Consider the following 23,406-nt stretch of genomic DNA (forward strand, 5'->3'; position numbering starts at 1 on the left):
AGAATCTGCTACAGGGACAATCCGTATTCTACTTTGGCCATTATAGCAACAATAGGGAATGCAGAAAATAGATTTGCTCCTGCTTTTCCTATGTAACCTTAATCTGGGTCCCAGGAAGCACTGGGCTCCTGTGGAGAATTCCAGATTACGATAATTCTGGCACCAATCTTTTCCCCACATACATATATTCAAATTCAAACTACAGCAGTACCTCAGAAGTCGAACGGAATCTGTTACAGAAGTCTGTTCGACTTCCAAAATGTTCAGAAACCAACGCAGAGCTTCCGATTGGCTGCTGGAAGCTCCTGCAGCCAATTGGAAGCTGCAGAAGCCCCACTGAATATTCGGGTTCCAAAGAACGTTCGCAAACCGGAACACTCACTTCCGGGTTTGCAGCATTTGGGAGCCAAAACGTTCAAGTCGCAAGGCATTCGGGATCCAAGGTAGCTGTATACCTTATTCCCTGGGAATTGGGGGGGGGCATGCTCAAATAGTTCAAGGCGTACTCTTTTCACTAAGGAAAGTCACAATGAATGATCAACGTAGTGCTTGTGAGCTTTGGATTGCCACTGTGAGAATAGGACTAGCTGGGCCACTGGCCTGATGCAGAAGAGCTATTATGTCCTTATGGGTATTTCATAGAATCATAGAATTGTGGACTCGGGACCCTGAGGGTCAACTAGTCTAACCCCTTGCAATGCAGGAATTTCACTCTCAAGACTTTTTAGGACCCCATACCCCCGCAAGAGCTACAAACGTCCCCCTGCCCCTGGAATTCTTTTTGGGAAACAATGGATGCTACAGTGGTATTTAGAGTGCTCTAAATGTGCAGTGGGACACGGGTGGAGCTGTGGGTTATACCACAGAGCCTAGGACTTGCCGATCAGAAGGTCGGCGGTTCGAATCCCCACGATGGGGTGAGCTCCCATTGCTCGGTCCCTGCTCTTGCCAACCTAGCAGTTTGAAAGCACGTCAAAGTGCAAGTAGATAAATACAGTGGTGCCCCGCAAGACGAATGCCTCACAAGACGAAAAACTCGCTAGACGAAAGGGTTTTCCGTTTTTCGAGCTGCTTCGCAAGACGAATTTCCCTATGGGCTTGCTTCGCAAGACGAAAAAAATTATGGGTTTGAATTTCTGTGTGGTGGGTGGCTGGGGGAACAGTTGGGGAGGGGTTTGCAAGAATCTGGAAGCTTGTGTGTGTGTTTTTCTGCATTTTTATGATTTTCTGTGACCATTGGGCCACTCTGCTGTTTTTTTTTTAAAAAAATCTGGATTTGAATTTCTGTGTGCTGGGTGACTGGGGGAACAGTTGGGGAGGGGTTTGCAACAGTTGGGGAGGGGCTGGGGGAGCTTTTCAGGCGATGCTTCGAGGTGACTGATTGCACCACCATCACCCTGCGGGAATTCTGGAAGGACCACTTCGACATCGTCACCTGCTTGAAGATGATCACCACTGCCTGGGACGGGATCAGCCAGAGAAATTTGAATTGCGCTTGGCGCAGCCTGTGGCCGGACTGTGTGGCACCAAGTGACTCTGATGCACCAGAGTCAACAGTGGTGCAGGACATTGTTGCCTTGGGGAGGACCATGGGCCTGGAGGTCACAGAGGAGGACATTAGCGAGCTGGTGGAGGAGCACGACCACGAGCTGACCACCCAGGAGCTGGTCGAACTGCAGGCAGAGGCTGCGCAGGAGCAGGCCTCACTGGAAGAGGAGGAAGCAACTGAGGAACGGCTGTCCTCCAAAGAACTGAGGGACATTTGCCTGAAGTGGAAGGATGTGCAGGCTTTTGCACAGCGGCACCACCCTGACAAGCACGTGGCACATGACCTTGTGAACACTTTTGATACCGCCTTTCAGGGAGGTGCTGAAAAGGCGGATGAAGCAGCAGACCATGGACAGGTTCTTCAGCAAGAAGCAAAGAGTGGAAGAGGAACCTTCTTCGAGTTGTCCCCCAGAGTCTTAGAAAATGTACTGTACACTTTGTTGATTTTTAAATGTTTTTCTGTCATGTTCAGAAACTTAATTTATTGTTCCTTCAATTTTTGAAATGCTCTTTACAGTATGTGTGACTTTAAAGAGCACTTAATAAACTCTTGTTGTACTAAATTTGGCTTTGTTTGGACTTTTTTTGACCATAGGAACGCATTAATTGAATTTCAATGCATTCCTATGGGATTTCGTGCTTCGCAAGACGAAAAATTCGCTAGACAAAAAACTCGCGGAACGAATTAATTTCATCTTGCGAGGCACCACTGTAGGTACCGTTCCGGCGGGAAGGTAAACGGCATTTCCGTGCGCTGCTCTGGTGCACTAGAAGCGGCTTAGTCATGCTGGCCACATGACCCAGAAGCTATACAACGGCTCCCTTGGCCAATAAAGCGAGATGAGAGCCACAACCCTAGAGTCGGTCACAACTGGACCTAATGGTTAGGGGTCCCTTTACCTTTAAATGTGCAGTGTGGATATGAATGACATTTAAACCAGGTAGAAAAATTCTACACATGCTTGCTCTGATGTTAATCTCCCTGTGTGGATCTAGGTTTGCAGCCCGAGTCTCTGAGCGTACTGCAAGATCCCATCCTACCCTACAAAGGCAGAGTTCACCCCAAGTTGAGGAAAGAAAAGAAAACAGGTCACCACACACAACTGTGTGACAGACAGATATTCAGCAGAGGGAAAGTGATCTGTCTGTGCTGGGAGAGGCTGCTGCTCCCACCCCGTCAAAATTTCCACCATTGATGCAGCTGTTCCAAGTCACAGGGAGTGGGACAGAGGTGAAAAACAACAACCTTAAACCACTGTATTGTTTCCATAAAATAGCAGCCTCTTTCCCCTGATACAAATCGGCATAACCCTGCCTATCAATACCAAGCAGGTGCCTTCTCTGCACTGTTTTCAGCGCTTGCTAAAAACATCCTTGTTCAGACAAGCCAACCTAGATGCTTAGGAAACCGAGATTTTAATCTTAGTATTTCCAAGCAGGGCTCTAAACTTCTCTTGATTTTTAATGTTTTATCTTTCCGTAAACTGTTGTGCGATGGTTTGTTTTTTTAACAAATCAAGCAGCGTATGAATTTCACAAAACAGATAAATAACGCCCTTGAAGCGCTTAAAACCCTTGAAAGCGCCGTACAAATGTGAACGGTCCTTCAGACTCATTTTCATACTGCATTTTATGTCAGAGGCGTAGCTTGTTTTTAACGAAACTTAATACTGTATTTTTATATGGTTGCAGCCCGCTCTGGGACTTGGCAGTGAAGGGCAGGTAAGAAATAATAATAATAATAATAATAATAATAATAATAATAATAATAATAATAAATAATAAATAAATAAATAAATAAATAAATAATAATAATAATAATAATAATAATAATAATAATAATAATAATAATAATCAGCAGCTATGACTCGGCGGCTCCCTTCTCCCCGGGCAACGGCTTCCAACGGTTGCGCAAGCGGCCAACCTGAGGGAAGCTTCCTCGGGACGACACAGCCCCGCCCCCCGCCCGGCCACGCCCCTCGCCCTCCTTTCCCGTTGCCCGGATGGCCACAGCCAACGCATCGCGATCCCAGGCGCGCGTGCGCACGGGCGCGCCAGGGAGGGGTGTGTGAATGTGTGTGTGTGTGTGTGTGTGTGAGAGAGAGAGAGAGGCTGCCGGCGTTAGTGGCAGCTCCCTCAGACCGTTGGGAAGGGACCACCGGTTCGGCGGCGGCGGCCTGTGTGGCGGCGACAGCAACCCCCCCCTCCCCGCCCGCCTTCTTCTCCACACATCCACACACGCACCGCCTCCTCCTCCTCCTCCTCCTCGGTTGCCAGGCGAAGCGAGAGGGCGGGTCCGAAGGGGGAGGGACCGGCCCATGGACCAGCCGGGCCTGGAGCCGAGCCCGGAGGAGCTGCCGCCGCCGAGGAAGGCCTGTGGAAATGCGGGCGTAGCGCGGAGGCGCAGCGGCCGTCGCCAGCGCCTCAGCCGGGCCCGGGGCGCCGGGTCTCTCGCCGGAGAGCGCTGAGGGAGGAAGCAGCCGGATGCTGCCGCCGCCGCCGCTGCCCAGAGCCTGAGGCGGCGCCTCTTTCCTTTCCTCCCTCTTCCTCGGTCGCCCTCCTCTCTCTCGTCTTTCCCTCCCTGCCTCGCTTCTCTCTCGCTCCCTCAGCCTCGCGGCCTCTCCCTCCTTCCCGCCTGGTGGGCTCGGCCAGCCGCTCCGCTCAGCAGCGGCCGCCGCCACCATGTCGGCCAAGGTGCGGCTGAAGAAGCTGGAGCAGCTGCTGCTGGACGGGCCGCGGCGCAACGAGAGCGTCCTGAGCGTCGAGGCGCTGCTGGACCTCCTGGTCGGCCTCTACACCGAGTGCAGCCGGGACTCGCCGCTCCGCAGGGACAGGCTCGTCTCCGACTTCCTCGAGTGGGGTGAGAGCCGGGGACGCGAGGGGAAGCGAGGGGTGGGGGTGGGGGTGCTGTCTTGGGGAGGGATCGCCAGGGCTTGCTCTCGAGGAGCCACGGCGAGGCTCGGGCCCTGAATCGAAGAAGAAATACGAGGAAATCTCCGGCGGGGAGCGAAGGGTTTTTTGGGGGGTGGGTGGCCCGCCGCACATTTGCTTACGGGAGTTTTCGACGGAGGGGCAGGTAGCCCCAGACCCACGCAGATGACTTTGTGCAGACCTGTCAGCTGAGGGTTGGGCCCAGGTCTGTTTGGAGAGGACGGGATAGTTTCGGGGCGGGGGGAGGGTAAGGAAGAGAGCAAACTTTTAAGGAAAGGCGAGTTTTGATCACACCGGGTTGGGAGTTGGAGAATGCTTCCGGGTGCTCGGGGGTGGTTTTTCTTAGGGAGCGGGTTGGGAGAGGGATCTGACAGCGATGTGAAGGGACAATGGGCATGGTGCAACAACAGGGCCTGCATGGTGGTTGCATGAAGGAAGTGTTGGCCGGGATTGAGCAGGGCCTAGCCTAGCCCCAGACACAGGTATTGGTGTGGAGGGCGGCATCATAGCCTGTTGATGATTGTTCCATTAGGAGACTCTGGGAATGGTGACAACAATGAGGGTGAGGGAATGAGTGTTTAGTGGCGCTTGGCAAGCAGAGGACACATCGAATTATAAAGCATGGTGTACATAAAGGAAGCGAAAGCTGAGGTGGTATCCAGATTTGGAGTATGTGTGGGGATACTTGCAGTGGGAAATGGGATACAATATTATTAAGAAGATGATGAGTAGCACAAACATAGGTTAGAGCGAGCCTTGAAATAAGAGGGATCAGTCAGTGAGCTGTCTGGCAATGGGTTTTGTCAGCCTATGAATTGGCTGGTGATGGGGTGAGGAAGTTGGGTGGGGTAGGAAAAGCATTGACTCATGAATAGAAGTAGCAAGGATATGGAAGAAAGATAATGAAGCATATGCAAGATCAGGAACAGGAGCTTTGCTGGGGTGTGGAGGGCTGGATTTGTATAGCAGAATTTTTCGAGATGTGGAACAATAATTCGTGATCCAGGTAGAAGCAAGGACTGGCCACGATCATGGTTGAGGAGAATATGTTATGTGGTTTGTGAAAATGCTGCATGCTGGTGGCAGTTTGGATAAATATTGTATTGGAAATAATTGATGCTGTTACCTAGCAGAAGCAGCTCCCAGCAAGGAAGTACTACTGTTCTGTAGGAGTACAGAAATACAGGCAGAAATATATATATATGGTTGTAAGAAGAAGATTTTCACCTACTGGCTGATAAAGTGGTAGAGTGAGGGAGTTGGATGGCATATTGGGAGAGTAAATTCAGGATTAGCCTTCATATTGGTAATCTAGATGAATGATTATCTCCCCTTCCCCAATTTGGGGAGAAAAAGCCCTCTTGACTGTTGGTTACAGTAAGAGATGCTTTTCCAAATTGGGGAGCAGGAGGATAGCATTTGCCAGCATTCTGGATTGGGAGTTAAGCTATTGTAGCTAATGGACCTCTTGATATACAGCAGTAGTTTTCAACTTTTCCAGATGTGGGACCCACCTTTCAGTCAAACTGTGCATTTTCTTACCATACTTGTCATATGTGCATGGTGGAAGTGTTCCTGTTGCAGTCCACCTTAAATCACATCACAGTCTAATAGTGGGTCCCTACCTATCAGTTGAAGGCAAGTGACTTAAAGGTTGAGATCAAACTTTTTGGAGCACAACTCGATGGACTGGATTTCATAGTTGTTGCATTACCAAGTAATTGGTTTACTTATGAGTTTTGAAACGATGTGGGCCTAACTGTGTGTAGTCAGGTTGTCTGCAGTTTTGGGCTGCAAGTTGATCTGGAGGCTACACGTCACAAATTCTCCAAGTGGGAAGAGATTCCACGAATTATGGTGGTCATGTGGCAACTGACCAAGTGATTTCTTTTGTCAGCTGACCTGCCTGGAAGCAATAATGAGCCTGCCTATCAGCAAGGATTAGACAGGAGGGGGGGAGATGAAATTCATAAACCCCCTTCTTGGGAAATTCCAGGATACGGTACTGAGGGGGACGCCAGTTCAGAAGTACAGCACCTACAGCTGAGGTGCTGCTGAGAAAAACGTATAGATGTTGTGGAGAGAAAAAAAGCTTTTGTTTATACATGGTTTCAGATGAGCTCTTCTGTGTTTTGACACTCTTGTTGCGCTGATACTGTGTGTTATTTAACACTGGTTAAAGTGTTTTGCACCAAAAGGAATTAAAAAATGAAGATAAATAAAAATGTACGTAGAAAACACAGCAGTGAAATATCCTCGGCTTGGTGCCAGGCTTAGCTTAGCCTGAAATGCCAAGTTAATCCCATGACCTTTCTTAGCCTGTTCTACCTGGAATGGGTGGAGGGAGAGGAAAGGAGAAGCAGGCACTCAAGTTCCACTGTTTCAACAGTATTTCATATCCTATTCTGTCAGATTTGTTAGGGTTATGTTTGTGAGTAAATGTTCAATGCACTTAGTCAGTTTTGCACAATCCTCATGATATTTTTTGCTAACTTTAATTTTTTAAATTTTATACAGAATACACAATAATTGTGTTTTGTGATCATAGTTTTAAGCATGCTGACAGTGAAAAGTGTTCAGCAATTAAACAGACTGAAGCAGGAAAAAAGGACCGAGAATTTATTTTTTCAAGTTACTTTGTAACAATAATAATAGAAATATAAATCAGCATACTGTTTTTAAATGCTGAACGTTACATTTTCTTGATTCTGAAAGTACTTTGTCTGCTTCTAGATAGGTCCAAAGGAAACTGGCAATGGTTTCAGAATTTGTTTTTGACCAAGATTTATTGCTAAGGACAACTAACTTCCATTCAGTAAAAAGTTGTCAGGTGGAGAACCAACATTTAAGAGTATTAATGCTCCATTTCGCTTCTTTCAAAAACGATTCCTTTTCTCCCAAATGGTTGTTGTTGTTTTGCTTGGTTTTTGTTGGAAGACTTCTTTTAAAAAGTGTCAGAACTTCCCTAGAAAGAGCTTTTTGTAATTTTGGAGAAGTATTTCTTACTCAATCCTAGTGCTCTAAAATGTGAACAGCTGGCTCTCAATTTCTGTAGGGACCATTGCTCTTTGTTATACATTAACCAACTAAGAGGATTCACTTCCTGGAGTCATCTGTATTGGCGTCAATAATTGCCAACTGAATAATTAAACACTGTCCAGCATCTGCTTTGGAAGCCCACCACATTGATTGCTTCTTTTGTGGCAGAAATATGGTGCACCTCCATCATGAGTTCTCTGTATTTATGTAAACCAGTTGATGTGGATAAATTGCTGTAATATAGTTTCATGAAGGGAAAAGTGTTCTTGCATGTGCAGGTCATTTTTGTGTACTGGTTGACAGAGGAAATCGACCCGCATATTTTTGGAAGTGAACACCCTTATATTCCCATACCAGTGCAGTAGCTTCCATGTCATCATTGTATGACTGATGAATGTTTTAAAAAAGTAGAAAAGATTTACAGCTACTATTTTAAAAGCAGTTACTACAGTTCAAAAAGAAGTAACTTAGTGAAAGAAAAATTAGCTAACTGCTTTTATTTTATATATGACTTGTTACATCCTAAAGGCTCTGGGATAGTGACATAGGTTAATCAAAAAAATGAATTACACTGATTAAACTCCCATCTTGCCCTACACACATCCTGTTTTTGGCCACAAAAAGTATATATGAGTGTGAAAATTAATAATACTTGCATTCTGCTGTGTTTAGGTTTGGCACTCCCTTCAGTCAACTGGTGAAATATTGTCAACTGATTACACTCTTTACTGAAATCCAATGCTGTTTTGTAAAGAAGCACACAAAAATTCCTAGCCTGATAAGAGGCCAGCAGCCTGTGTTTCCCTGCTGGCTGGAGAGTAGGGGAAACCCTCTTTCCATTATCAGCATGGAAATGCAGGATGCTGCCCTCTTAGCAGGCAGCTCTTTTTAAAGTGTTCTACAAAACAGGTTGGTCAAGGAGGGAGTGGGCTCAGGGATGGGCTTTCCCCATAACTAGCATGGAAACTGAGCCCTCCTTTGCCAGTCCACTCACTTGTCTGTATGGAATTTCTAGTTACTTGTGACTACCAGGCTACTGTTTAAATACAAGGCTGGTTAAATAGCCCATTAAACCAAGAATACTATTCTGTCAGTACATCTTAATTTTTTGTTTGTTTGATCGTGTCGGCAAAGAGAGGAGAGTTCTTTGTCTTCTAACCTGCAGCAGTCTGGGGCAGATCTAGCAGCATAACAAAGCTTCTACTTGCCTCCTGCTATTTCTGCAGTAATCTCTGAACAGAAGCATAAGGGCTGCCTAGGACCACCCATGACTCCATCTTGCTTGCTGCAGGAACCATGGAGTTCCCTTTTTTATAGACTATCTGCGCTGTAAAGTTCCTTGTGAAGCATTTAGAAAGACTGCAGTTATTGAAAGAATTGGAGGTATTCATTCATTTTATTTGTATGCTGCTTTTCCACACACAAAAATCATGTTCTAGTGTGTAGTTAATTAACACTGTCCTGAACTCTTGCATCGGTGCAACATCCTGATTCAATTCTGATGTGGGCAGTGACCCATATTGTGACCCTTAGCACCCATTTCTACCCACATTTGCCTTGTTTAGCAGACTATAGCTAAACAAAGTGAAAGTAGTTTTTTTTAAGTAATTGAAATGCATGTGTGAACCACCATCTGGTGCTATACAGGATAACTGGATGTGTTTAAAGCCCATTACAAAAAAGTACATTTCAAACCATTTTCCTAATACCTAAACAGAAATTTCTGTTAAAGGCCCAAGTTATTTCTGTGACTTGCCATCTCCCATTAGGCTACTAGTGCTTATAAGGAAACAACAAGGAAATTCCTAGTTGTTGAACATCCTGAAATTTGTCAACACTCTGCTATGCAACTATTAGTGACAGGCCGCAAACCCTTAGCAAAGCTCTTCGGTCTTTTTAGAAGAAATACCTTATTGATAACCTATTACTTCACCTATTAAATGGTACATATAGTTTTAGTTTCACTCTAGCAGAGTTAGCAAATAGTTGAACATTAATTCAGATGGTTGATGCCAGCGACCAAGATACTTCAAATAGTGAAGCGCTATAGCTTAGTGGAAGAGTTACATACTTTGCATTTAGAAGATTTCAGTTCCAGTCCTTGGTATGCTACAACTGAAGGGTTATCAGGATTGGGAATTATTCTTGCCTCAGACCTTGGAGAGCTGCTGGCAGTTGGACTAGTCAGTATTGGACTAAATGAATGGTCTGATTCAATACTGGACAACTTCGTATGTTCAGGTGTATGACTAGCAACAGCTATTTTTATTAGTTCAGAGAAGCAGAATGTAGATATCAATTGTTGCTCTGAATTTGTTAGTTGAGGTTAGAATTGCTTTTGTAGTTTCATGAAAATCTGCTCTGGGAGATTGGGACAGGGGCCTCTGGAATAGTGTGGGAGGTGGCTGCAAGGGAAAAAAGGAAACTGGCAAAAATTATTCCCTCCCCTTCTGCCAGCTGGAGCCTTTTCTGTGTTGGAGTCCCTTATGTGAATGGAAGGCACCTTTCCTTTTGCAGAAAGGCGCTGTGGGTAAAACCTCAGCGCCTAGGACTTGCCGATCGCATGGTCGGCGGTTCGAATCCCCGCGGCGGGGTGTGCTCCCGTCGTTCAGTCCCAGCGCCTGCCAACCTAGCAGTTCGAAAGCACCTCCGGGTGCAAGTAGATAAATAGGGACCGCTTACCAGCGGGAAGGTAAACGGCGTTCCGTGTGCTGCTCTGGTGCCGGTTCGCCGGAGCAGCTTCGTCACGCTGGCCACGTGACCCGGAAGTGTCTGCGGACAGCACTGGCTCCCGGCCTATAGAGTGAGATGAGCGCACAACCCTAGAGTCTGGCAAGACTGGCCCGTACGGGCAGGGGTACCTTTACCTTTAGCTTGGGTTCCTAGCCAGTGCATATTGGAACAGGTGGTAGCACTCAAAAAAAGATGAGTAAACTGATGCTTGGTTTTATAAAGTATTACACGATTTGAGGGTGTATTATTTTCATGTTGAAGATTTGAGTAGCCTCTGCATGCACACACAGAACTCGGAGCTCTTCTGTGTAAGTTAAAATATGGAGCATGAAGTGCTTTGGGGAAGGACAGTGCCTAAGCACAGTTTGATTCTACGTTGTTCTTACTCTGCAAGCGTTGACTCAAAGGCATGAAAATGTTTCATTTTCCCATCTGAGTGTATTGGAGCATGGAAGCTGAGGTGGGGTGGAATGGCATACACATCAATGGGGATGGCAGAAGGACAGAAAATATTTTGATGAGATGGGTTATCTGCACTTCCATTATTTGAAGGATACAGCTGAGTGTGGCATCATTATTTAACATCTGTCCAGCACAGAAATTTCAACTGCTATTTAAGCCATTTAGGAGAATTTGGAAATCAACAGCAACATATCTGTTTAGTACTTGAAGATTTCTTGTTTGAAACTCTGACCCACAGAAAGCAAGAAAAGACAAAGTATATTGGGGTTTTATAGGTGTCATATACATTGGCCTGTTTAGATGCTGCATTCTGATTGTCCAAACCATGATTTGGAAGATTGGGAGTACCCTATGTGCCTTCCGGCTCCATCGTTTTCCTCCTTCCCTCTCACAATACAGTTCATTTGCACACAGTGCTAAACAAGACCATGGCATAGTATGAGGGTTCAGTGTGAGGAGAGCATGGCTGCTGTGCTTCTCTCCCAATCTTCCTTTTGCTGTGATTCAAGTCATGGTTTGTGGCTTAGAATTTTGTCTACTCCCAGGCTTATAGTTGGACTTTCTCTGGACAAACCATGAACTGTAAACCTAAGAACAAAGCTTGTTTGCAGCTGATAGCTTGTCTGGAGTGAGACAGACCATAAGCCTGTGTTTGGATGAACTGCTAAGCCAAATCATAGCTGAACACACAGCAGTGCAACAGGAGATAGCAACAGAAGCAGCAGCAGGACTGGAAGAGGAGCAAAGTAAACATGATCTCCTGTCTTTGAGCTTGCATGTTCACTGTAAGCCATAGTTCCGCTTCACTTTTTGTGAAGCTCAGATTTTTCTCCTTCATTTCCTCTAACTGAGGCTTGTTGTGATGTCCAAATGAGATTATGGTTAGTGCTAACCGTCAAACCATAGCTTGCAAGCTCATTTCATGCCATAGTTTCAAATTATGGTCTGGAGGCTTATGTTAATAGTAGTTTTTTTTAAAAAGGTAGCAATTTGAGCCCATTTTGGCTTGCTTTCCTACATAAAATGTACTCAGAAATGGCAAACCAAAATAATCTATTGTTTCTAGGAATATTATTATAAAACACAACCAATTTAAAAATGGTATGAACAGAAACAAAGCTAACTTATAAAGCACTTGGAACAGGTAAAAATAGAAAACTTGCACATCAAATGTCTGTTTAAATAAAGAAGCTTTCACAGCCCACCTAAAACTGGGAAGAGAGGAGCCCTATAAGAGTTCTCCAGGAAGAGTTGTGGTGCCATCACTGAGAAGGTCCTGTCCTCAGTTTTGTCCAGTTCATGGGATAGAGAGCAGGCCATCTTTAAGATTTGGGTAGGTTGGTTCAGATAGGTGAAGGCAGTTCTTGGGGGTAAATGTGTTCTGGATCATGAAGGGAGTTAAAAAATGAGTACCAGCACTTTAAATTGATCTCTGAAATGTGTAAGTAACAGTGGACACAGAGTCATCACACTATAATCTGATTGTTGAGCATGTCCCAGGATTTTGGCAGCTGTGTTTTACGCAAGTTGTTGTTACTGATCTAGGCAGCCGTAGGTAGAAAGCACTGCAGTAGTCCAGTCTGTTTATAACTAAGAGTATGAGCTACAGAGCCCAGGTCCACTTTCTTCAAGTAATTGTCAGTAATTTGCTTAAAACAGAAGGTAAGTACATAGCCATAAAAGATTCAACCATCAACATACAACATAAACATATGAACAAACTTACATAATAGTTGGTGTAAAATGAGGCTATGGCTGTCATTTCCAGCTTACACCATCTTATGGTGGTTCTCCCACTTACAGCACTTACACTTAGATGACTGGGGTGATCGTAATACATAGCAATATATGGAAACTTTTATTAATTTTATTAATTAAATTTATATACCACCTTTATCATCCAAATATTTCAAGGTGGTGTACATGATTCTCCTCCTCATTTCATCCTCACACCAACCCTGTGTGATAGGTTAGGCTTAGAAATGGTGACTGACCCAAGGTCACCCAGTGAACTTCATGGCTGGGTAGGGATTGAAACCCTGCAGGACAAGGGGAGGGTGACCTTGGTCCCCAGCTTCTCCATAGCTATTGACAACATAGACCATGGACTGGGAATTGGGCGCATGGTGCTACAGTGGTTCCAGTCCTATCTACATGGCCAAGTTCAGACAGTGCCATTGGGAAAGTGCTTTTGGGCCCTCTGTCAGTTTTGCTATGGGATACGGAAGAGCACTATTTTATCTTCAGTGCAATGTAATATCTTTTTGAATCTTCTGGAGGCAGTCATTAGGAGATTTGGGGGAAAGTGCCATCAGTATTTCCTGTGACTGAGAAATTACCTTTTTACTTAATATGTTGGACGATACTTATTTTCATGCATCAATGTAGTTATTATCTTCACAGAATTATTCAAACTTTATATCATATGTTGCTGAGACAATTATGATGGTGGTATATAAATGTGAACAAAATGCTAAAATCATCGTCATCATTTTATTTTCAAGCTACATTAGAAATGGTTGCTTCCATATCTTGTGGAAATCTATCATTCTTGTAATAGGAACCAGTGAACGCACAGCAGCACATAACCATGGTAGATTTAGCTGGTGTTGTCCATAAGGAAGGAAATCCCTAGACTAAAGTGGTGAGAAAGGGAGACTATTAAGATAGTGTTTGGAGCATCTTAAACTAATGCCTGATAAAGCTCAGAATATCAATCACATAACTTTGATATCATTATACATTTAATTTTAAGTAATATGTTAAAGTTCTAACTAAAAATATTTGTGTTGGATTTTTACGTAAAACATAATCACTATTGTTGTTATTAGTATTATTATTAATATTATTATTTCTATACTTCCCTTCATCCAAAGATCACAGGGTGGTTTACAATATAAAAACAAAAAATATATACAAACCATAATAACAAACAAAAACAATGCCCACCTGTATTATTATTTATTAAATTTCAATTCTGAAGTTTGCAAAACTCTTTTCCAAGGAAATGTTTTATGGTGATTCATACATTGGATCATGAAGGAAGGTTCAGCACAAGCAATAGGAAGTCACACAGAGTGTAGTTAAACTATAGAATTTACTACTACAAGATGTAGTGATGGTCACCAGCTTGGATGCCTTTAAAAGCCGATGGAAACATGAAGCTGCAAAATCCTTTCTTGTGGAAACTTACTGTTAGTCTTTATTTCACATTTATTTTTTATTTTATTGCTCTGATATTTGCAAAATGGGTGTGTGGGTGATTTCAGATTGGTGAGCTGTTTATAAAGGAACATTTCTCCTCTGATTGCAAGAGACTTTCAACAGTGATGTGTTAAAATGTATAAACAGTTAAATAAGAAGTAGGTCACACAATGAGAATAAACAGATGATTGAACACTATTCTTTCTTCTTCTGATATGACTAAATTGTCACAAGCAAGAGCACATGATCAAATGTCTTATATCTGATTAATGTCAATTTTTTATGTACAGTGAGGTTATTCCTATAATGAAGCACTGCTTCAAAATATACTGGGGTATATTAATAAAATTACACATACACACTGGAATGGACAGAATATCCTTTCAGCAAATGAAAATAACTAAGAAGGGTGAAGGGAGTCTGCATTGTAAATTTGTTCTTCTTCCCACTCCATCTCCCATATAGTTCTGGTGAGCCCCCCAACTCTCTGTAGCAGCTTTACAGGGGCATGAGGTTGTGGGGAGGAACTGATGAAAATACTTCCCCTTACGCTTTCAGGAGGATTGTCCCACTCATGGAACTCTGGATCTTACCCACCATTAATAAAGTAGAACTTAGATTTTTCTCTGTGTATAGGCAAAGGTTGAGTTCTATGTTTGTCAAAAGACTAGAAGTGTGAATAAAAGTATTTGCTTCATTTCCCCTTGTATTTTGCTAATTCCTCTTGGAAAATAGCAGTGATTACCGATTCTGTGAAGAAAGCAGTGATACAGTTTGCTATAATGATCATGTTCAGATAGCTACACCTATTTCTTGCTAGCAACAGCTATAATTTAAAAAGGCATTTTCATACTGCTTAGTTAGATGTAATTCTTAGTTAGATGTAAAGCTCAGGATTACATTTCACTAAGAATTACGGTACCTTTGTGGTCGTGTGCCACATGGCCAGCTTAACATTTAAATTGCATACCCGGTTACTGTCTAGTGTGCTACACTGCAAATGCAGGTGAGGCAATCCAGTTTAAATGAGATGATAGGTACGTTGAATGTTGCACAAGTGCATTTTCCCCTATGTAATAATTTTCATATATATTCATATGTGTTTTTTGTGAGTATGCCCTATCTCATGTTTCCGTTAGGCTTGAAAAACTGTTTCTTACATTTTTTCCCAAGAGTGTAAGGTAGTTATGCTGGAAGAAATAGGTCTTAGATCATTGAAAAATGACTCTTGATGAGCTTTTAAAAAAGAGTCTAGTTCAGATAGCAATATCTTGTACTGCAATACAAAAATAAAGGAGTAGTGTACTCTCCTAGATAACATGTTATAATTTAGAACTGATCAACTTATTTAAAATACAGACGTGTTTTAAGTGCCATTGTACTTGTTCTATTTTTACTGTGGAACTGGACATTTTTGAGGCAGCACAATAGTCTTAATGCCACGTTTGCCTTAATAAGTTAATTTATTTATTTATTTTACAGTTCATAGATGGGATGGGTGCAGTGTAACCTGTCATGCTGGAACTTGCAGGAGTGTTTGTTGCTGTGCCCTTCATGTTCTTTCTTTTTTGTGTGCTTGGAGCAAGAGTATAAAACAGCAGCCAGCACCCTTCGTTTTCATTCTACTGTTCAGTTGGATCCGATTATTCAGCTTTATAATATATTGACGTTGCTAAAAGTGCTTGACTGCTCCTACATAAAAGATTCTATCCATTTTGATGCCACTTTCAACATTTTGGATTTTTAAAATACAGTAGCTGTAACCCACCCTCGGGCCTTATAGTGAAGGGCAGTTGAGAAAATGAATTAATAATAATAAGAATAAGAAGAAGGAATAATAACCGATCATTTGGTAGATTGCACACATTAAGTTTCTTTCTGGTTACAGTTATTTTAGGACAGTGAACCTGTTTCTTAAGAATCTCTCCTGCTGCTTACATTCCCAAAAGTCAGTTCCATTTTTTAATACTGTAAATCTCTAAAATTGCATGCACTTTCACTCCGCAGGTGCCAGTGTTAAGTGCATAGGTGTGTTTAAGACCTGCAAAATATATGTTAAAATGAAAGCCCTGAGAAGAAATGCATTAGGTCTCTGGGGCTGCTGCAAAAATGCTCATCTGGTGAAGACTGAAGTGGGTGACAGCTGGTAGAAGATAATGGATTATTTCTTGGTTGGGGGAAGAGGAGTGGATGCATCCTCCCTCTCAGCCTCTTGAAATCCTTGTGGATGGATACTCTTCCTGGTTTTTGAGTGAGAAAGATGAAAAATTGTACAATGTTCACTTTAAAGCTTCTTTACATATAAGGAATGTAGACACAATAATATATTCACTAGATCAGGCATGTCCAACTCTATAGAGACTGCAATCTACTCCCAGTAGGGGGGAGATACCAGAGTTGTTGAGCAAGTGGAAATAGCGCCTGTGGCGGGTCATCGAGATCGCTAAGGAGCAACCGGGCAATCTCTTTTTTTACTCCTGCGATCGACCTGCAGAACCCTGGGGATCTACCTGTCAATCGCGTTTGGACATTGCTGCACTAGATATAACAATTTGTAGAATAAATTGAATTAATTCTACTCTAATAATATATACTGTCTAGGAATAGTTTTTTTGTCTACATTGAGCTAGGGTTGCTATATTTCAAAAAATGAAAATCCAGACACAAAAGATGTTGAGCAAAATCTCAATATATATATATATATATATATATATATATATATATATATATATATAAAAGTTTTTATTGTATTTTTAGGAAATTCGGCAAAAAAACAACAAGACTTCCAATATGGGCTGCCATACGCCCGGGTTTCCCTCAGACATTTTAACCAATTTTTGAAAATTTCGCCTGAATTCATTTTTTGCCAGACGAAACCTGTCTTTGTCCGGGGAATTCCAGGTGTACGGCAGCCCTACATTGAGCCTTCTATGACATACTATAATGCTGCAGATAGTGTAATATACTGCGTTTGGAAATTTAGCTTTCTCTTGTCCACTTATGAAAAGCTGAAACTGATCAGTTTTTTGATGATAAATGTATAGCCAGCTTTCTAGGGAGACACTTCCAAGAAAAGCGTAATTGAAATAAGATGAGATCAGTCATTAATCCAAAGCCCTTAGATTGGAAACTAGACAATATCATTACTGGAACTGAGAGCATCAAATTTGTTGTGACACCTTTAGAACATGTTTTTCATTGGGGACAGGAATGAAATCTCATTTTAAGAAGTCATGACAACAAAGGGTGTTTGGTTCTGGAAATTCCATGTGGATATTCTTTTGAATTGCCACCTGGGAGGCAGAAACTAAGAGAACTCATAATCTATAAGTATTGCACAACTTGTGTGTTGCCATCAACTTAACACCTGGTTCCCCCCTTCCAAATGCAAAATAATCTTTTTTTATGTACTTGTGAGTCCCTGCCCACAAGAAATGCTAGGAAGAGCTTGGCCAAACTAAAGTACTCTTTGAATGGACAAGGGAGAAGCACTTTATACATGGACAGGAACATAGGAAGTTGTAAGTTGACTATTGGTCCTTCTTGCCATTATTATTTATGTTTTAGTCTGGAGTTTTCCCCTAGCCCTACTTGGAAATGCTAGAGGTCAAACCTGGAACCTTCTCCATGTAGAGCAGGGGTGTCAAACTCAAATTCATTGGGGGGCCGCATCAGCAGTTTGGTCACCCTCAAAGGGCCGGTTGTATCTGTCACATCACAGGATGGCATGCGCTCAATATAAAAACAAGTGGAGGTTTCCTGAATGCATGTAAAGTGGAGGTTTCCTGTGTAGAACGGCCGGCGCTACACGGGCCACATGACGAGCCTTGTGTTTGACACCCGTGATGTAGAGCAATGCTCTATACTGAGCTGCGCCCAAATGAGTATCTGTATTGCTGTAGTAAGGCAGGAAAGACTAGTTACCTAATCCACACATTTTTAGAGTAACTGAGCAGTAATCTTAAGCATTAGTTTCATGGCTCTCTTGCTGCATTTTCCTAAACCCAATTTAATGTGAAAAGTTTTCTGGAACATGCAGCTAGGAACTTAGGAATGGCTCAGCTATATTCAAGTTCTGTAGAGCTTTTCTAGGAATGATGTGTATACTAAGAACAAGCGCTAGGGCAAATCTGTGATGCTCTAAAGAGACTAGTGCACAAACACACATGCAAATAATGTTGAATCCTACAAGCTCTTGCTGCCTTCTGATCATTGTGGAGAAGGAATTATGGAAAATAAAAGAGGACAAGGGAAAATGTTGCTTCTCTCTTTCTCTGTGTATGTAAATTTGAAATAGATTAATCATGTAATTGTATCCCATTGCAATTCAATTAAAATCCAGCTGCATCCAGAACTTGTGAACTCTCATAATTTTGCTGGCTTAATCCCAGCTGCTAAAAACCTGCTGAAATAGAAAAGTCTCATAATGCTTCCTGAAAATATTTGAACTTTGGCAGTGTTCCCAAAAGAGGTGTGTTACAGAATAGTCCCTGAATCCCCTTCCATTCGAAGGACTAGCAAAAACAGAATATTCTCCATTTGCTACCCATTGTTAAGAGATCAGGAGTATTCCTTACCTCTTTTGACTTAACCATGGCTTGTTGCTAAACATGAATTCCCTCTTAACCAAGGTTTGCAGAACAGCTTCAAACAAAGAAGTTTTCCTTTCTTCTGATTGCATAAGCAACAACAGCAACAGTATTTCTAAGCTGGGTAGTAGATAGCTTCATCTTCTGATAATTTAGTAAGTCTTTCAGCTACTTTCTGTGGCTCTTGCACATTGTAGTGAAATGTGTTGGAGTTGCCATCACTTTTTCTTTTTAAATACAGTGCTTACTTGTGCCCTCATCAGGAGAAGGGCAACTTGTAGAGTAAATGCGTGCATCACAGGGCCCTGTAAAAAGTTATGCTTAGCTCCGCATTATTACTATTTTTAATTGCATTTTCACAAGAACCAAGACCCCTTAAGCAATTCTGAATAATTTGTTCAGGATACTTTTCTGTTCAAAATGAATGTCATTGTCTTACTTTGTGAGTTCCCATTACAGTTCACTTTACAATAGAGAGTCTCTCTAGTTTGTGCCAGTTGTGGTTTTGTTTTCTCATTGTTTCTGTTAGCCAGGAATAAAAACCAAATGTAAAAAGGTTGTCTTGTTTAGCTAAACCCCTTGTATATTTACTGCAATGTGTATTTTTCAAAAAAAAAAAAAAGGTGAATGGTCAGTACTTGATACTCTGAAACATCATCTTATGTTATACTTTAGCTGCTGCATCATCAAAGAATGCCTACGCTGGAATAGGGAGAATTGTTTCCTGAACAATCTCAGACAATCCTGCAAAGACTTGAACCTGAAAAATCAGTACATGTTCATAGATGTAGCAATATTTGTCACGGCTAAAATGGCCGCTGTTTCTTTAATGCGAATAAAGCTGGGTCAGCATGACTCAGCGGTCTGCACCAAGTTGTATATATAAGTGAGAAATGTTAGTTTGGGCTGAGGCTGGTGTTTGGGTTGGTTGGTTGGTTAGTGCTGGTGTGTGTTGTTATTCAGTCGTGTTTTGCACAAAGACTTTTAAGAATAAAACTCTGCAAGGATATCCTCGTGGACTCTTTTATGCAGACAAGGGTCCGAGGACCAGACTGAAGAGACAAAAGGGAGGTCAGAACCCTTTCCTTCTTTTTTTTGCTTTTTACAAACACTGACAATATTCCCGTAATGTTACATCTCTTCCAGCACATACGGCCTGGAGGACGTAATGTGTTACCTTCTGTAGGGTACTAATGCAGGTTCAAAAAATTGCAAGGTGATTTATGAATGTAGGAGCAGGGTAAAAGCCTTTAACAGTTGTTAAGAATTGGGAAAGGGCGGTAACTCAGTTGTGCAGCATTTGACTTGTATTCAGAAGGTCCCAGGTTGAATATCCGCTGACTAAAACCCTGGAGAGCCACTGCCAGTCAGTGTCAACAATACTGAGCTAGTTGGGCCAATGGTCCAAGCTCAGTATAAGGCAGTTTCCTATATTCCTGATGCTTGAGTCTGACAGATGGTGGAATGGAAAAGGATGCTCACAAACAAAGCTGGTTACTATCAGAAAACTATGGTGATTCCAAAGGATTGAGAGAAGGGTGAGAGATTGATTTGAAGATAGATATTGTCAAACTGAGGTGGGACAAATGGAACTATTAGAAGAACATCCCACATGGTTGTACAGTTAGTGATTTCATGATTTCCTGTCCTGCTTTTTCACTCAATGGAGCAATTAAGAAGGCTAATGTTATCAAAAGAACATAAAATTACAATAATAAGGTTCAAATGCACAACAAAAGCACCAGCTATCAAACCAAAGCACCAGGGGGGAGAAAAGATCACACAGATATGAGTTGAAAAGCACACACACAAAGATTGTACTTCTGAGTGAGGTGAGACACACAGCAGGCCTTCTCTCGTCTGTGGTACAGGAGCTGACAGTCCTTTAGGTCAGAGGTTTTCAGCCTTTTTGAGTCTATGGCTCCCTTGACCATCTACATTCTTGGGCACCCTGTGGGGCTCAGGAGCCCACTTACGTCACCCCTTGCCTGCAAAGCTGGCAGCCTTTCAATCTTTTTCAAACACCCTCCCTTGTGGAATGTTCCCTCAGCCTCCTCTCCTCTCCTCTCTCCTTGGGAGTCCTCTGGGCCTCCTCCCCAAAGAAAAGTGCCTCCTCACACTGCCCCACAGGGGCCTGGGAAGCACCCCCTGGTCAGCCCCAGAGGCACCATTTGCCTGCGGAGCTTGTAGCCAGGGCTGCTGCAGCAAACAGCTGAGTAAGCCTTTGGGTGGCAGAGATGCAAGAGGGCAGCAGAGGAGGGAGGGAAGGAAAGAGGGACAGAGGCCATTGTTGTCCGTGACACCCCTGACCATCATTTAAGGTACCACGGCATGCTGGTTGAAAACCACTGATTTAGGTGCTCCCAGGCCTATTTTGTACCTGTTGCTTCTAGCAGAGTCTTTTGTATTATGGCTGTTGCCTTGTATGGTAGGGCAGCAATTTATACACATTTAACTTACACACATTCAGCTTTATGTGCGTGGCAAAAAAAAAAAATGTAAAAAATTGGAAAGGGGGCCAGAGTTCCAGGAAAAATGACTTTGACAACCCCACTGGCATTGAGCCCGATGTATTTTGACTATATGCCATTTTGGCTTTAGGCGCAATCCCCAGAATGTAACCCCTACATAATTTGTCATCAATTTATTAATTGCCTTCTGCACAATTGTCTTAAGGCAATGTACAATAAAAACAGCAACATTTCTTAAGGGTAGGCTAGCATGAAAAGCCAGAGAATGGTGGACAAACAAGCACGCTCAGAAAGGGACACCACCCTTGTAGAACTTGCAGGTTGCTAAACAAATAAACAAAAAGTCTTGTAAAACACTTTTTTTGGCCAACATTCATCACAAATGTAAAAGTCCTCAATTGGAGTCTTTGGATAGCTTTCATCACTGCAAGTATTACAGCTAATAGGAGCAATGAGTGCCTCTCATGTGTCTTCATGGATTTTTGCCCAAGGCAGAGGCTTGACTTTCGCAAACCTTTCAGTTAGAATTTTGTCTAAGGAAATGAAACAGGGTGTGGGACAGAGTTGAAGATGGCTGGTTGTATTTTGCCATTTATTAAGCGAAAGTACAGTGAACAGAAAGGTGTGCCACACCTATGTGTTCTCTGATCATTGCTCTTTGGTAGTTATCTTCAATAGGAAATAAGTTCTGTATAAATCTTTAGACTCTGTCCCAACAGTAAACACAAAACTGCTTTTACTTTCAGCAGGCATTCTATAGAAAACTTCTCCTTTAAGGAGGATTATTCTCAAATCTCATTGACTTCTAGTTTCAGATTTATCGTGCTGTATTACTGAATTGTAAGCATAAAGTACTCACCTGTTCAGAAAGTCAGTTATATTTATAGCACAGGACAGTGGTATTGTAATTCCCAATTATTATGGAAAATCTATTTAGCAATTATTTAGTTCTTTCCCCTCTTTTACAAAAAGTAATCTTAATTTTGTTTCTAATTTAAAGTTACATTTCACAAAAAATACAAACATAAGAATTCCTCATCAGTTCAATCCAGAAGGAATGCCAAATGCCTTATTATTATTAAAAGACTATCAGTGAAGTGTTCTCAGATTTCATTAATTAGAGAAAAGAACTGTTCAATATTAGCCAAATGTCAGATCCTAGACTTATTGTGCTGTCTCTGCCAAAGCACATGGAGACAAGCCTCCCACCCTGTCTTCCTGGGTGATTCAGGGCACTTGTGTGGTGAGTGTCACAGCCTGCACTGAGAGCTTGGTCTGGGGAGCTGTCTAAGTGGTGGCTGGAACTGATGCAGCAAGTTTTACTGGATGATGCGTCCGAAGGGCTGTGAACCTCACCACAAGGATGCCACTCCTCATAGCAAACAGTCGTGGCTGGAGACAACTGAGGGTTCATTTTGCTGTTTTCTCGCTCGTCATGACAAGCGCAGAAACAGTATTCCACGTACTCAAAACATACCTTAAAGTGCAAAACCAAAAGCTTTAAAACAGCTGCTTTATTTATTTATTTAGGAGTATTTATACCCCACCTTTTAACTGAAGTTCTTGTAGCAGCTCACAATATCTCTAAAACACAATCAAATAAACAGTGATACAACAGTCACTACCACCAGGGCAAAGGTAAGTTCCCCATTCCTTTGTTTCAGCACATGCCATTCTGCAGCTGAACCTCCTGGCTGTTGAAGCAGCTGTAAGTTTGCCCCACATGACTTCTTCACTAGGCGGATGCTCTTTATGACCCTCGTGGAGGTGCTATAGGTGTACACTATACAGGAGGTGCTGGGTGGAGCAAAGATGTTACATGCCTTCCTGCTGAACCCTAGTGCATAAATCAACATAAGGTTTGGTGTTTTGACATATACAGGAGCTTGAGCCTTCCTTGGCAGCTGTCTGTGCCTCTGTAGGGAGAGTTGCCTGCCCTACAGCTTTGAAAGCTACTAGTAATGAGTATAGATGTACTGTTTATCAGATAGGTTATTAAACTAAAGCAGGCTATGGCAAGTTACAACGCAGTAGGTATATTGTCAGTGGCACGCTATGCCTCTGATACCCACAAAACACAATCCGTTTAAGGGTTTGGCAACCCGGATATAAAAAGTTGAGTACTTTCCTCCTCCTATATGTAAATTTAGAAAGGTCACTCTTAGCTCAGTTGTGGAGCTGCTTCTTTGAAACTGGGGCCTTCTGTGTTCAGTTGCTGGCATCTCCAGTTAAAAGGATCAGGTAGAGGGTTATAAGAGAACAAAAGTTACTGCTGCAGATCTGTATACACTGTAGTGCCCTAGGGTGGACAGAGAGTTTGGTCTGGTATAAGGCAAATTTCCTATGATCAGTTAAAAAACAACTGAAAATACTGTCCCTCACACACAGTCTTGAGACAGCTGTCCCTCACACACAGTCTTGAGACTAAG

The 23,406-nt window shown here is 42.6% G+C and overlaps 1 protein-coding gene across 7 annotated transcripts in view; it reads left to right on the plus strand.

Moving 5' to 3' along the window:
• Positions 1-3,603: 3,603 nt before the first annotated feature.
• The window catches only part of CDC42BPB (CDC42 binding protein kinase beta), a 91,672-nt gene continuing 71,869 nt past the window's right edge, over positions 3,604-23,406 (plus strand). For 3 of the 7 annotated variants that reach the window (XM_053367842.1, XM_053367922.1, XM_053368279.1), the window contains exon 1: positions 3,605-4,408. In XM_053367842.1, the coding sequence (XP_053223817.1) occupies positions 4,231-4,408 (178 nt within the window). In that variant the 5' untranslated portion in view covers positions 3,605-4,230. Of the gene's footprint in view, positions 4,409-23,406 lie in introns of all 7 variants that reach the window. The other 4 variants (XM_053367966.1, XM_053368046.1, XM_053368122.1 and 1 more) reach the window with 3 other exon arrangements.

Source organism: Podarcis raffonei, chromosome 1 (genome assembly GCF_027172205.1).
Source record: "Podarcis raffonei isolate rPodRaf1 chromosome 1, rPodRaf1.pri, whole genome shotgun sequence".
Taxonomy (NCBI): domain Eukaryota; kingdom Metazoa; phylum Chordata; class Lepidosauria; order Squamata; family Lacertidae; genus Podarcis; species Podarcis raffonei.